This window comes from Vicia villosa, unplaced genomic scaffold (genome assembly GCF_029867415.1).
Source record: "Vicia villosa cultivar HV-30 ecotype Madison, WI unplaced genomic scaffold, Vvil1.0 ctg.000987F_1_1, whole genome shotgun sequence".
Lineage (NCBI taxonomy): Eukaryota > Viridiplantae > Streptophyta > Magnoliopsida > Fabales > Fabaceae > Vicia > Vicia villosa.
This window is the reverse complement of record NW_026705444.1, coordinates 606,242-619,478: the sequence shown is the minus strand read 5'-3', so window position 1 is coordinate 619,478 and position 13,237 is coordinate 606,242. Positions and strand designations below refer to the sequence as shown.

Sequence of the window (13,237 nt, the reverse complement as noted above, 5' to 3'; positions counted from 1 at the left end):
ATTTAGATCTATGTCTTTCTAATGTGCTAGGGAAAAACAATAAAACACTATCGAAAGGTAGACAAAGAGTATTCCTTTGAAAATACAACTACATGTTTAGTCTTTGTTCATGCTTCTGTTTAAAAGAATAACTAAGGTACATTCTTGGCAAACTTGAGGCACTAATTACACATGTTCCCCTCCTACCCAATGATTATACATCAAATTATAGTTTAGCATATCATTGCTCATAAAGTGCATTGACATGCATATGAAGTCACAAACAAGTAAAACTAAATATAACTAAGCAGGCACTGCATACATAAATTAAGAATCATGTTCTATAGACATGTGCACTGAGATAGAATCATTTTCTATCGACTTGTGCACTGAGACAAAGATTGTGAAGGGTTTTGAGAGAAGGAAGTAGAACAGAAGAATCTGAAAAACCCTCTTTCACGCTGAAACTAAAAAGCTCGAGAACCACAGAAAAATTAACTGGCACTACAGAAAAATTAACTACGTACAAAAGATATTAAGTGATTCCACACTAACAAGGAAACTGAATGTATGCTAAATAAATGAACTAGAACAAGAGAAGACATGTCTTACAAGGAAGGGTCTCCCTTTCTATAAAGGACTACTCCTTTCAAATACTAACTATTAAACATACAGACTTACATATTCCATCATAATTCAGTTTGTTTAAAAATGAGTTATAATATGGAGCATGTTTGATTATATATCAATTTAATAATTGAATTCATCAAAAATTCATCTTTTGGCATATTAAAAATCAGTAAAGGGAATTGTGAATTGGTTTGATGTTGTTAGCCTGCTAATTGGGAACTGGTTTGGTATTGGAAATTTGTTAATGTTACATGTTTTTAATTTATTTCAACCTTTCAGTAGCTAGAAACAAATTCGGATTATTCATACATAACATAGTTGAGAGATATTGAAGTATGTTGAGGAAGTTAATAAGAATGGTTTAAATTAAGAGAAGAACCAAAGCATCAAAAATTGTTTGAATTAAATAAAATTCATATTAATCAAAACTATCTATAACTCGAATCTTTCTCTTTTTACTTTTAACCCAATTTTATGTTCAAGCACTGTAAGACACTGAACAAGTAAAACTGAATATAACTAAGCTACCACTGCATACATAAATTAAGAATCATTTTCTATCAACATGTGCACTGAGACAGAGCCCATGAACACTAAAGTTCAAATTCAAACAACCAAATCTAGCAGTTGCATGGTAAAAGTAGAAGCTAATCAAGTGACAAGAAAGATAGAGTAACTACGACTTACATTGAATGGCTAACAAATTGTAACTTTACACGTTACAGAGGCCCTTGGGAATGAGGATATTAGTCTTGTTAGTCGAGCATGTCTAACTTTCCTTATTTGCATGGTTTGTAAAACTTCTGCATTCCTCAAAATATAGCTTACTAGCAGAAGCTCACCTTGAAGGCCTAAGAAGTTGAATAGATTGCATGTTGTAAGGTGTAATGAAAGGCATTCTGGAACAACATCTAGGTCTACCCACTCTTCTCTGTCATCTATTCTACTCCATATTTCCTGGTCTACTTCAGCCTATTAACAATGCACATAAAAAAAACATAAAATGTGTATTAAAATCCCACACTAGATGAGGCGAAAAATTAATAGACAAATAATATATGATCCTCAACAAACCTGATCAATGTGAAGCTTTTGAAGCTTAGGAAAGTGGTTGAGAAGTTCTACTAATAACTGCCAACTATAACTAAAAGAAATAAGTTCAAGTTGGGTCAAATCGTGAAAAGTAGGAATCAATTCATTCGAGGAAGGTCCCTAGTTCAAATATGTAGAAAAATCATTGTTAGGAATGAGAGTAAAATTGTCACACACAAAGGTAAAAGGAAAACAAAATACATATCAAGCACATATTTCCTTTACAAACAAACCTGATGGATTTTAAGGCGCAGAGAATGTGTGTTGTGAACTGTTTTCAACGGAAAATAACACGGAGTACAATCAATATCAGCTCTGGTCAAGTTCGTCAAACAAAAGCTGTTCCACTCGCTACAAGTTAGAGATTCATAAGAATCAAACCCGATATTAGATGTTCCTAAATCCTCGAGAGTTGGACATCCAGATAGAAACGTGATTAAAGTCTCGAAGTTTAGGGAACCAAATATATTCCAAATGAAGGGTTTTGAGAGAAGGAAGTAGAACAGAAGAATCTGAAAAACCCTCTTCCACGCGGAAACTAAAAAGCTTGAGAACCACAAGTGTTTTGCAAGTGAGAATGGTGATGGGAAATTTAGGAAGTAACACCGAGCTGAGACGGAGAAAAAGGTACTCAACTCTTTGTTGTATCGCAAAATTGAGCCATTTGGTTATAGTGATCATGAAGCACTGAAAAAGATGTCTGTATGTAACGTCAAGGTGGAAAGTCTTAATGGGAAGTGTGACATCTTGCGAAACCAAAATAGAGTATAAAAAATCTTTAAACTCAAATGCTGTGATTCGTTCTAGAAGTGTCTGTTGGAAGCGCAAAGTGGGAACTGAGAGCCATAGATGGTTCCACCTCTTTGAGAGAATGCTTGTAGCCACGGATTGTTCGGTTTGAAGAAAAGAGAGAATGTGACAGAGAATATGTGCTTATCATATCAGCCATTCATATTTTCCGGTTCCGAACAACAGAAGAAGAAGAAGGACTGATTATGGAAATTGGTTTTTGTTTTCAACGTATTAGGGTTTAACCAAGAAAAGGAAAATAATGATAAATTAAAAGACAAACATAAAATTTTCAATTTTCACATACAAACAATAATATAATTTAAATTACAAATTAATATCTGTAACAAATTATTTATAGCAACAAATTATATAATATAGATACATTTATAAAGATATAGAAAAATAAATATTTAATAAAAATATGAAAAATGTATATAAATAATAATTGACCTGTCTTTCAAAAACTGGAAAAAAAAAACTTAATTTATATATTTTGTTTTCCATTCAAAAAACATTGATTTGTATTTAATTTTTATATACATTAAAATCAATCCATTTTAAAAGTGCACTATTAAAAACAAATATTAAAATTATTTAATATGAGTGAATTTATAAATTATCAAAAAAAATCTAATTTAAAACTGCAGTATTCTTAGAAAATATTAAAATTATTTAATATATATGCATTTATAAAGTTATAGTAAAATGAATATTTGATAAAAAAAAGGAAAAATTGAAAAATATTTTAAATAATATATCCGTTTGACATCGAAATATATCTATAATATAAGAAAATAAGTGGCTCTGGTTTTTACAAAATTACCCATCTTTACTTTTTGTACACCTATTAAAATTGTTGGTTTTTTGGTCTATCCACACAATTGTCCATTATATCTTAATATTTTATTCACCTATTTTATAACTTATTTTCACCATTCTTTCTCTCTCTTCACCTTTTTAGTTTTCTACCCCAATCTCTCTATACTCCATTTACTCTTAAAAAAAATGGTATTTATGATCCACAAAATTTTAATAAAAAATAATATAATGGAAAAAATTATTATTGATCTAAATATTTTTGTATACAAAAATTTACTATTCATTCAGATATTTTTGTAAATGATACCTAAACATAAATAATATTTGTATCAGAAAAATCTATTATTGATCTAAATATTTTTATATAAGAAAAATATTATTTATGATTAAAAAAATTTTTATTCAAAAATGGTATACAGGAAAAAATCTATTATTGATCTAAATATTTTTTATCCGAAAATTTACTATTCACTCAATATTTTTATAAATGATATCTAAACAAAAATAATATTTGTATACGGAAAAAATTTATTATTGATCTAAATATTTCTATATACGGAAAATGATATTTATGATCCAAAAATTTTTATTCAAAAATGGTATACGGGAAAAAAAATCTATTATTGATCTAAATATTTTTATATACGAAATTTACTATTGATATAGATATTTTTGTAAACATTACCTAAACATAAATAATATTTGTATACGGGAAAAATCTATAATTGATCTAAATATTTTTCTATATGAAAAATGGTGTTTATGATCCCAAAAAGTTTAATTTAAAAATGATATGTGGGAAAAATTTATTATTGATATAAATATTTTTATATACGAACATTTACTATTGATTCAGATACATTTATAAACGATACCTAAACATAAATAATATTGTATACGGGAAAAAAATCTATAATTGACCTAAATATTTTTCTATATGAAAAATAGTATTTATGATCCAAAAAATTTAATTCAAAAATGGTATACGGGAAAAAAATCTATTAATGATCTAAATATTTTTATATACAAAAATTTACTATTGATCCAGATATATTTATAAACGATACCTAAACATAAATAATATTGTATACGGGAAAAAATCTATAATTGACCTAAATATTTTTCTATATGAAAAATAGTATTTATGATCCAAAAAAATTTAATTCAAAAATGGTATACGGGAAAAAATCTATTAATGATCTAAATATTTTTATATACAAAAATTTACTATTGATTCAGATATTTTAGTAAACGATACCTAAACATAAATAATATTTGTCTATGGGAAAAAAAATTTATTGATCTAAATATTTTTCTATATGAAAAATGGTACTTATGATCCAAAAAATTTAATTCAAAAATGGTATACGGGAAAAAGTCTATTATTGATTTAAATATTTTTATATAAAAAAATTTACTATTGATTCAGATATTTTTGTAAATGATACTGAACATAAATAATATTTAAATACGGGAAAAATATATTATTGATCTAAATATTTTTATATACGAAAAATGGAATTTATGATCCAAAAAAATTTATTCAAAAATGATATACGGGAAAAAATCTATTATTGATCTAAATATTTTTTTATACATAAATTTACTATTCATTCAAATATTTTTATAAATGATACCTAAACAAAAATAATATTTGTATATGGAAAAAAATTATTATTGATCTAAATATTTTAATATACGAAAAATGGTATTTAGATCCATAAAAAATTTATTCAAAAATGGTATATGACAAAAAAATCTATTATTGATCTAAATATTTTTATATACAAAAATTTACAATTTATCCAAATATTTTTGTAAATGATACCTAAACATAAATAATATTTGAATAGGGGAAAAAATATATTCTTATCTACATATTTATATATAAGAAAGATGATATTTATGATTCAAATATTTATGATCCAAGAATGATATAAGAGGGAAAAAAATTATTATTGATCTAAATATTTTGATATACGAAAAATTTATTATTGATCTAAATATTTTTTCATTTTAAATATTCTATTTAAAATAAATATATTATGTAAATAAATGCGCGTATCAGACCAGAACCCGTGCGTATGCACGGGTTTGTTACTAGTTGATATTGAAAAGAAAAAGAATTTGTCTTTTTTAAAAGATTATGTAGCCCAGAAAAATATGAAATTTGGCTAATTTTTTGTTTAGTACACAAAATAGTACTAATATTAATTGAAATATTTGATTTTGCTATTTATGACCAATCATGACTTTAGAATTTGTACGGAGGATCACGGTTGGATCCGTTGATCGAATGCTATTATTCTTTGAAATGACTTACACTTACTCTTTTTTTTAAGCCACATATATTGTAAAGAGAACTAAATGTTCTCAACCCACATATATTGTAAAGAGAACTAAATGTTCTCAACCAGATTACAAAAGATAACGAGACCAAGCTCGACAAAAAGAAAAATTACAAATCAATCATAATTTAAGATAAATAAAACAAAAGATTTTTACTAAATTCATTAAAATTGCAATTTGGATGATAAATCTTTCCCATCTATAATAATTACACATAACAAAAAAAGAAAATACAGATGCCGCCAATTTGCCAATTTACTGCGCAAGTGTTCAGTTGCGCACTAGTAATTATTAGAGATGTGTTATTTATATACTGGGTTTTTTACATTGTATTTTACACCTTATACCTTTATCAAATGAAAATGTTTTTTCACAAAAATCAAGAAAAAATAAATTATTAAAAAAATAAAACCTATGCATAGTATAGTATGTATTGAAATACGGTGTTAGTGTAAATAATTGGTGTACACTTAGCATTTCTGTAATTATTAACCCCTATACCGTACAGTGTCGTAGACAAATACTATTTCTTAACTTTTTTTATTTGTAGCACTCATACTCATAGGAACAACTATGGAATTTAGCCTCTAGATAGAAACTAAGCAACACTGATTTTAAGAGTCAACAGCTGCTTCAGAAAAAAGTTATCAAGTAAGATTCATATCTCTTAAATTTGTTCTTCACTCATACATAATCACTCACCATTCATTTTCATCAAATTAAATTATTCAATGGACTAATACTATTTTAATTTTTATTTAAAAGTTATTGATATTCAAGTATAGTTTTAAACTTTGGTATTCAAACTTATATCAATTAGACTAGTTTTTAATTTAAAACGAATTTTTTCATCTTATATCACTTTCATTAATATATGTTTTTCATTTATTATATTAGTGGAAGAAATATGTGTGTCCTCGGATAAAGAAGAAGTCAATGAAGCAAATGATAAATGCGGTGATAGTTTAGAAGCAAATATTTTTCATGATGATGAAAAACCTCGTGTTGGAATGATATTTAAATTTAAAGATGAACTTATAGACTATTACAAGAGTTATGGTCAGTTTATGGGTTTTGGAATTACTAAACTTAGTAGTAAAAATGGAAATGATAGGAAAAAATATTTTACTCTAGCATGTAGTCGTGGAACAAAGTATGTGAGCAAATCAAAGAATATTTTTAAGCCAAACCCTATAACAAAATCACAATGCAAGGCTAGATTAAATGCATGTATTTGCTTAGATGGAACTCTTACTATTTCAAGAATTGTTCTTGAACATAATCATGATATAATTGTCCTACTAAAGCACGTTATTTTAGAAGTAGTAAGAATTTGGAACCTCGTTTAAAAAGGAGGTTAGAACTCAATGATCAAGCTGGAATTAACGTAAGTAGAGATTTTCAATCTTTGGTTGTTGAAGCGAATGGGTATGAGAATCTAACGTTTGGTGAAAAAGATTGTAGAAACTATATTGATAAAGTAAGGAGACTACGACTTGGGGTAGGAGATGTTGAGGCAATTCAAAACTATTTTGTTAAAATGCAAAAGCAAAATAGCCAATTCTATTATGTGATAGATATTGATGATAAAAGTCGTTTACGAAATGTATTTTGGACAGATGCAAGAAGTAGGGCTGCATATCAATATTTTGGTGAAGCTGTAACATTTGACACCACTTACTTAACAAATAAATATGACATACCTTTTCCCCTTTTGTTGGAGTAAATCATCATGGTCAATCTATGTTGTTGGGTTGTGCTTTATTATTGAACGAGAATACTAAGACCTTTATTTGGTTGTTCACAACTTGGTTAGAATGCATGCATGGACGTACTCCAAATGCCATAATTACTTATCAAGACAAAGCCATGAAAAATGCAATTGAGGTTTTTTTTCCAAACGCTCGTCATCGGTGGTGCTTGTGGCATTTAATGAAAAAAGTTCCAGAAAAGTTAGGTAGGCACTATGATTATGAATCTATCAGAGCACTCTTGCATGATGCTGTATATGATTCTTTTAGTAAAAGTGATTTCATGCAAAGGTGGGAAAAAATGATTGAAGATTTTGGACTTCAGAATAGTGAATGGCTGTTAGAAAGTATAGGATGTATTTTTAGTATCGTCTCCTCAGGGATTGATGCGATATTATCGTCGTTCTACAGCTTAGTGTATTTTAAGTTAAGGTTTTGGATGTTTTTAGTGTCATGAAAGATAAATAGCATGAAAAGAAATTAAAGACAATAACTTAGGATTTAAAAACGGTTTGGTAAAACTGTGTCAAGATTAGTGTTCATTAGTTTGCTTCATATGTACTCTAATGATTATATATATGAACCTATTCATGATTAATACAATCATGTATCCTCTCGATACCGTTTATCTCTAAAGCAATATCGTGATTATTATCATATTCACCGTCAGATGATCTCTCATGCCGACAATCAACATGATAATCTTAAAAGCTTGATACTTGTGATTATCAACTCACAAATCTATCTCTAGAGTTTGTTTATTGATAGATGAATATCTTTTAGGTCTAGCTTTGAAACATATCTCTCAATAATGATCCAAAACAACAAATGAAACATAAATAACAAGATATTCACCATGTATTAATCATTAACCAAGTTCATACATAATAGATCAAAGAAAGTACATATTTACAAACTAACTACCTATAATCTTGACACAAGATGAAACTTAGCCCTCCATATCCATGGAAGCTTCAACAACAAGCAACAAACCAAGATTTAGTGACATCAAACTCAAGAAGATCAAAGAAAGATGTTTAGAAATCTTGATTTTCTCTTAAGGAAAATGGTTTTTTTTCTCTTCTTCTCTTGCCTTAGCTTTTTCTCCAAGTGTCTATTATGATAAAAACTATGCTAACCACTCTTAATCATCAATTTTATGTGGCTAAGAACAAAAGTTGAAAAAGTAGGTCCGCTGAGCGGAGAAGGTCCGCTGAGCGGAGCAGAAAAAATATCTAAATTGTCTTCAAGGTCCGCTGAGCGGACTTGCTGGTGGAAAAAACGCTCCCAATCCCTGCCTGGGTCCGCTTGGACTCCGCTGAGCGGACCTTCTTGCACAAAACTCCTTCTTTTTGCATTCCACCCTCATTGCAAGCTTGTTTTGATCATTCTTCTCATTCCATCTTGCCCAAAAGTTGTTAAAACCTAAAGAAAAACATTACAAGAGTTAATAAACTAACTTAATTTAGAAAATAAACACAAAGTTATTTATTTACATACTATTATATCAAAAGGTAATCAAATTTGGCACAAGAGTTTAAGAAATACCACAAAACTTATATACAAAATATGCACAAATGGGATTCTAACAACTCTCCCCAACTTTGATCTTTGTTTGTCCTCGAACAAAGCTAGCTCAAAAACATACATCATCGAATCACATAAGGTTAATAACATCAATTGAATGGTTCAAACTTGAGTTACATACCTACAAGATAAGTCTTCCTTGCTTGTACAAGATTCTAACATGACTATGAACCACTTTCTGAACACAAACTTTCAACACAATTGCATTAAAGAGATAATGTTCATGAATGAATCACCTAGGTTTCACTTCACAAAATAATTGAAGGACAATTGCCATGATAGCAAAAGGGACAAATCACACTCACTAGCAATGATGCACATCCAAAACAATTCATATATTCATCTGTACTATGCACACGAGACAATGAAGTCCTCAGTGATCTTTGTCTCATTTTTGCATGGATGATTGTTTCTTTGTTTTCTTGAACCCTCAACCATGATTTTTGGTATGAATTTTTACCTTGCCTTAGAAAGTAGGGAGTATTCATATGATGGTGTGGTTGAATTCAAGTTGGGGAGAGAAAATGGTCTCTACTTATTTGGTTGTTGCTATGAGGTTGAAAAGAAAAGAAAAAATGTGAAAAGAAAAGAAAAGAAAAAGAAAGAAAGAAAAAAATGTGAAAAAGTTTTGAAAAACAAAAAGAAAATAGAAGTGAATAATTGTGCTAATAAGTATTGTGATTGGTTTGAGAAACTTGTGGTTAAGGAAGTAGTTTAATCGAGATTTTGTTGTTTGAATCTTTGGTGGATTGATCACTCCCTTAGGTTTAGTCAAGTTTTTGTTTCGATTAGCCTTAGGACATATCCCTTGTTTGTTAACCTAGCCACATTACAACCTTGAAAAGTCCTTGTGATTCTTGCTTTTGTATCTTCAATGTAATTTTTGGATGAATGCATAATTTAATCTTTTGTTTGCAAGATTGTTGGATGAGTGTTAAAAGTCCTTCACCTTTGTCTGTTCTTCATCCATTGATGAAATTTTGCTAGGTGTGATTCATGAGATAGCATGTATTGTGTTAGAATGTTTTGTATGTTTTTTGTGCTTATGATTCGTTTCGTTTATATGTTGTCGTTGTAGGATAGTGGTAAGTGCTTACTTTGTTTATACATTTTTGTATTAAGCCATACATTTGTTTTTGGTTTTCAAAACTTGTTGAACACTCAAAGACAAGCATTTAGCAAAAACAACATGGACATTGACAAAAAGGCTCAAAAGGGTTAACAAATGATCACACACTCACAAGGTGAATTGACTATTTGGTTATGGTGGTTGTGCTCAAAATGAAATAAAATGCCTTGATCCTTTTTATGCTTTCATAAAATCAACATAAACAAAAGATTAAGCATAATAAAATCCAGTTAAAACAAAGATTGTGGCCTCCAGCATATGTAAACAATGGAAAGCTTCCTCACATTTATGGTTTGGGAACTAAAGTGATTCAATCAACAAGCAAGTAATGCAAGAGAATGAATTGTATGGTAATTGTACAAATGAAAAGTTTCCTAAACATGTTATGCTATAGAAAGCGATAAATGAGTACCTTGAATGATACAACTTCAAAAATAATATCCTACCATACATCCGCAAGTTGAAACACTCAAGCTTTGGAAAATCACCTCAAAAATCTTCGAATTACCGAACAAAATTTGAGTACAAACAACCAACAAAAGAATTAGAAAAACAAAACTAGTATATACTACTAATTAGCCTTGGTTAGAGTGGGAAAAAGGAGTGAACCAAGTGGAATAGGAATCCCACTGATACTAAGCAAGAAAACAAAATTCTGCTATGCTCGCTTAGCGGGCACATCAGAACTCAGAAAAATCAGAATTGCACCAGCTGTTCCAATCACACACCACTTCACCTAAATTCCTCTTAAACATAAAAATAAACAAAACTTTACAACCGTTGGGGTGCCTCCCAACAAGCGCTTGTTTTACGTCGTTAGCTCGACGCCTTTATTGTTTAGGTGTTTGGAAAGTAGCTTTCTCCAATCATGCCATGGTGACGTCTCACCGCACAAGCCTAAAGAAAGTGTCATAACCAACCACTCAACAAACGTTACGGGTACAAATATATACAATGATTAAACGAACATAAAAACGAAAGTATACAACTATATACACAAACAAACCCACATGTACAAGTTTGGAACAAATACAATTATTATCATACAAAAAGAGAAAATTGGTGAATGTTGGATTCACAAGTTGTAAAGTGAAGATTTTGAATAACGAACTGGTCCGATCTCAACGTGTTTCACCAACATTCACCAACAAAGTATACTTGTATGCAAACATATACAAGTAACTATATGGTGAACATAAATAAGTAAACATGTACAAGTAAATATATACACGTGAAACTATACAATATATACGTTATCTACAAAGTTCAAAACCAAGGAAACTACTGCGATGCAATCCACAACCATCCCCGGCAACGGCGCCATTTTGTTGAATGCAGTATAGGGCAAGCAACAGAAAATATTTGGAAATATTGATCCGGGAATTATCGTCCTCAGAGATGGAGAGATGCCATTCAACAGTTTCTACGGTTTCGAGCTCGGGATTGAATGAGCAAAAAGTAAACAAAGATATAGACAGGTAAGAATAAACACATTCTTAGAAGAGAAAGAACTTATCAGGAATGTAAATATATCCACTCTTCACAAACATACACTTATCAACCCGTTATACTCAACCTACGATACTCATCTATGTCATCACGTATCTCTCACATAAGTGCCCATCTCTGGAGCACAAATGAGATCATCTCATAACTAAGGTTATCTCTAACGCGAAGTCACGAGAACATCTGTATTCTCGCGTCGGCGATCTCTCGCGCGCCGCTCAAACACAAAAGCGTTAAGTATAGATACCCACAGTGAATGCTAGTTCTAAATCTATCTCTAGAGTTCAGAAACTAACAGATAATCATCCTAGATAAGGATTCAAGAAGTTTATCTCTAAAGCACCCCAAATCCCCAGCATAGAGCAAAAATCCAGGATAACATCAACACAGATTTGTAAAGCAAGTTAAATATAACATTATAATCGGTAAATATACATAAGATTCAAGTAAATATACAAACAAAACCCAACCAAAGAGAAATACACAAAGAAGAAGAGAAATGAACCGAAAATCTCCCGGTTTGTCAGCTCCGTTCGATGCTCAATCCACCCCCGATCATCCGTATGCAACCTCCGAAGTTATTTTCTAAGCCAATTCTACTCTAAGAATGAAGTTGATGGGTTGGGTATTTTTGAGTCCCAACACCATCAACTTCATTCTTGGAGAAGGTCCGCTGAGCGAAGCAGAAAAAATATCTAAATTGTCTTCAAGGTCCGCTGAGCGGAGGGGGTCCGCTGAGCGGACTTGCTGGTGGAAAAAACGCTGCCAATCCATGCCTGGGTCCGCTTGGACTCCGCTGAGAGGACCTTCTTGCACAAAACTCCTTCTTTTTGCATTCCACCCTCATTGCAAGCTTGTTTTGATCATTCTTCTCATTCCATCTTGCCCAAAAGTTGTTAAAACCTAAAGAAAAACATTACAAGAGTTAATAAACTAACTTAATTTAGAAAATAAACACAAAGTTATTTATTTACATACTATTATATCAAAAGGTAATCAAATTTGGCACAAGAGTTTAAGAAATACCACAAAACTTATATACAAAATATGCACAAATGGGATTCTAACAATGGCTGAAAGGGATATTTAATGAGAGAAATCGTTGGGTTCCTGCATATGTAAGAGAAACATTTTGGGCAGGAATGTCAACGACACAAAGAAGTGAAAGTATGAATTCGTTTTTTGATGGCTATGTAAATGCAAAGACAACATTGAAGCAATTTGTCGAACAAATGCCAGCCTGATTCCATTTCAAACACACAACTTTCAGCTCTTGGAACTTACTCACCACGCATTCAATTGACATGGCTCTTTGGTCATTGGGAAGAAGGCATATGATAACACACATTTGGTGTGGCACTTGAATCGAAAAGATGACTGAAGCTCCTTACAAATTGCCATGAAGATAGTATTTAAGGTGTTTGACATATTTTAGATGTTTGATGAGAAATCTACCTGGCACCTTGGCTCAAATCAGTTTGAATCTTCCAACTTCTTAGCCCCATAACTTTTTATCCAAATAATTGATGGAGAAACTCTCACCTACAAAGTTGTTGATTACCATGAGTTGAATAATTTCACTTTACACCTTGTCTTGAATTAA

At 30.4% G+C, this 13,237-nt stretch overlaps 1 protein-coding gene and 1 pseudogene across 1 annotated transcript; one reads left to right on the top strand and one right to left on the bottom strand.

Annotated features, from left to right (window-relative positions):
- Positions 1-346: 346 nt before the first annotated feature.
- Positions 347-2,382, bottom strand: LOC131632715 (uncharacterized). Its single transcript, XM_058903445.1, has 5 exons — positions 2,162-2,382; positions 1,935-2,052; positions 1,684-1,821; positions 1,452-1,581; positions 347-483 (listed from the first exon to the last, which is right to left on the bottom strand). The coding sequence occupies exons 1-5, from the start codon at positions 2,380-2,382 to the stop codon at positions 347-349; spliced, it is 744 nt and encodes a 247-aa protein (XP_058759428.1).
- Positions 2,383-2,431: 49 nt separating this feature from the next.
- LOC131632714 (protein FAR-RED IMPAIRED RESPONSE 1-like) lies at positions 2,432-12,878 on the top strand (annotated as a pseudogene).
- Positions 12,879-13,237: the final 359 nt, after the last annotated feature.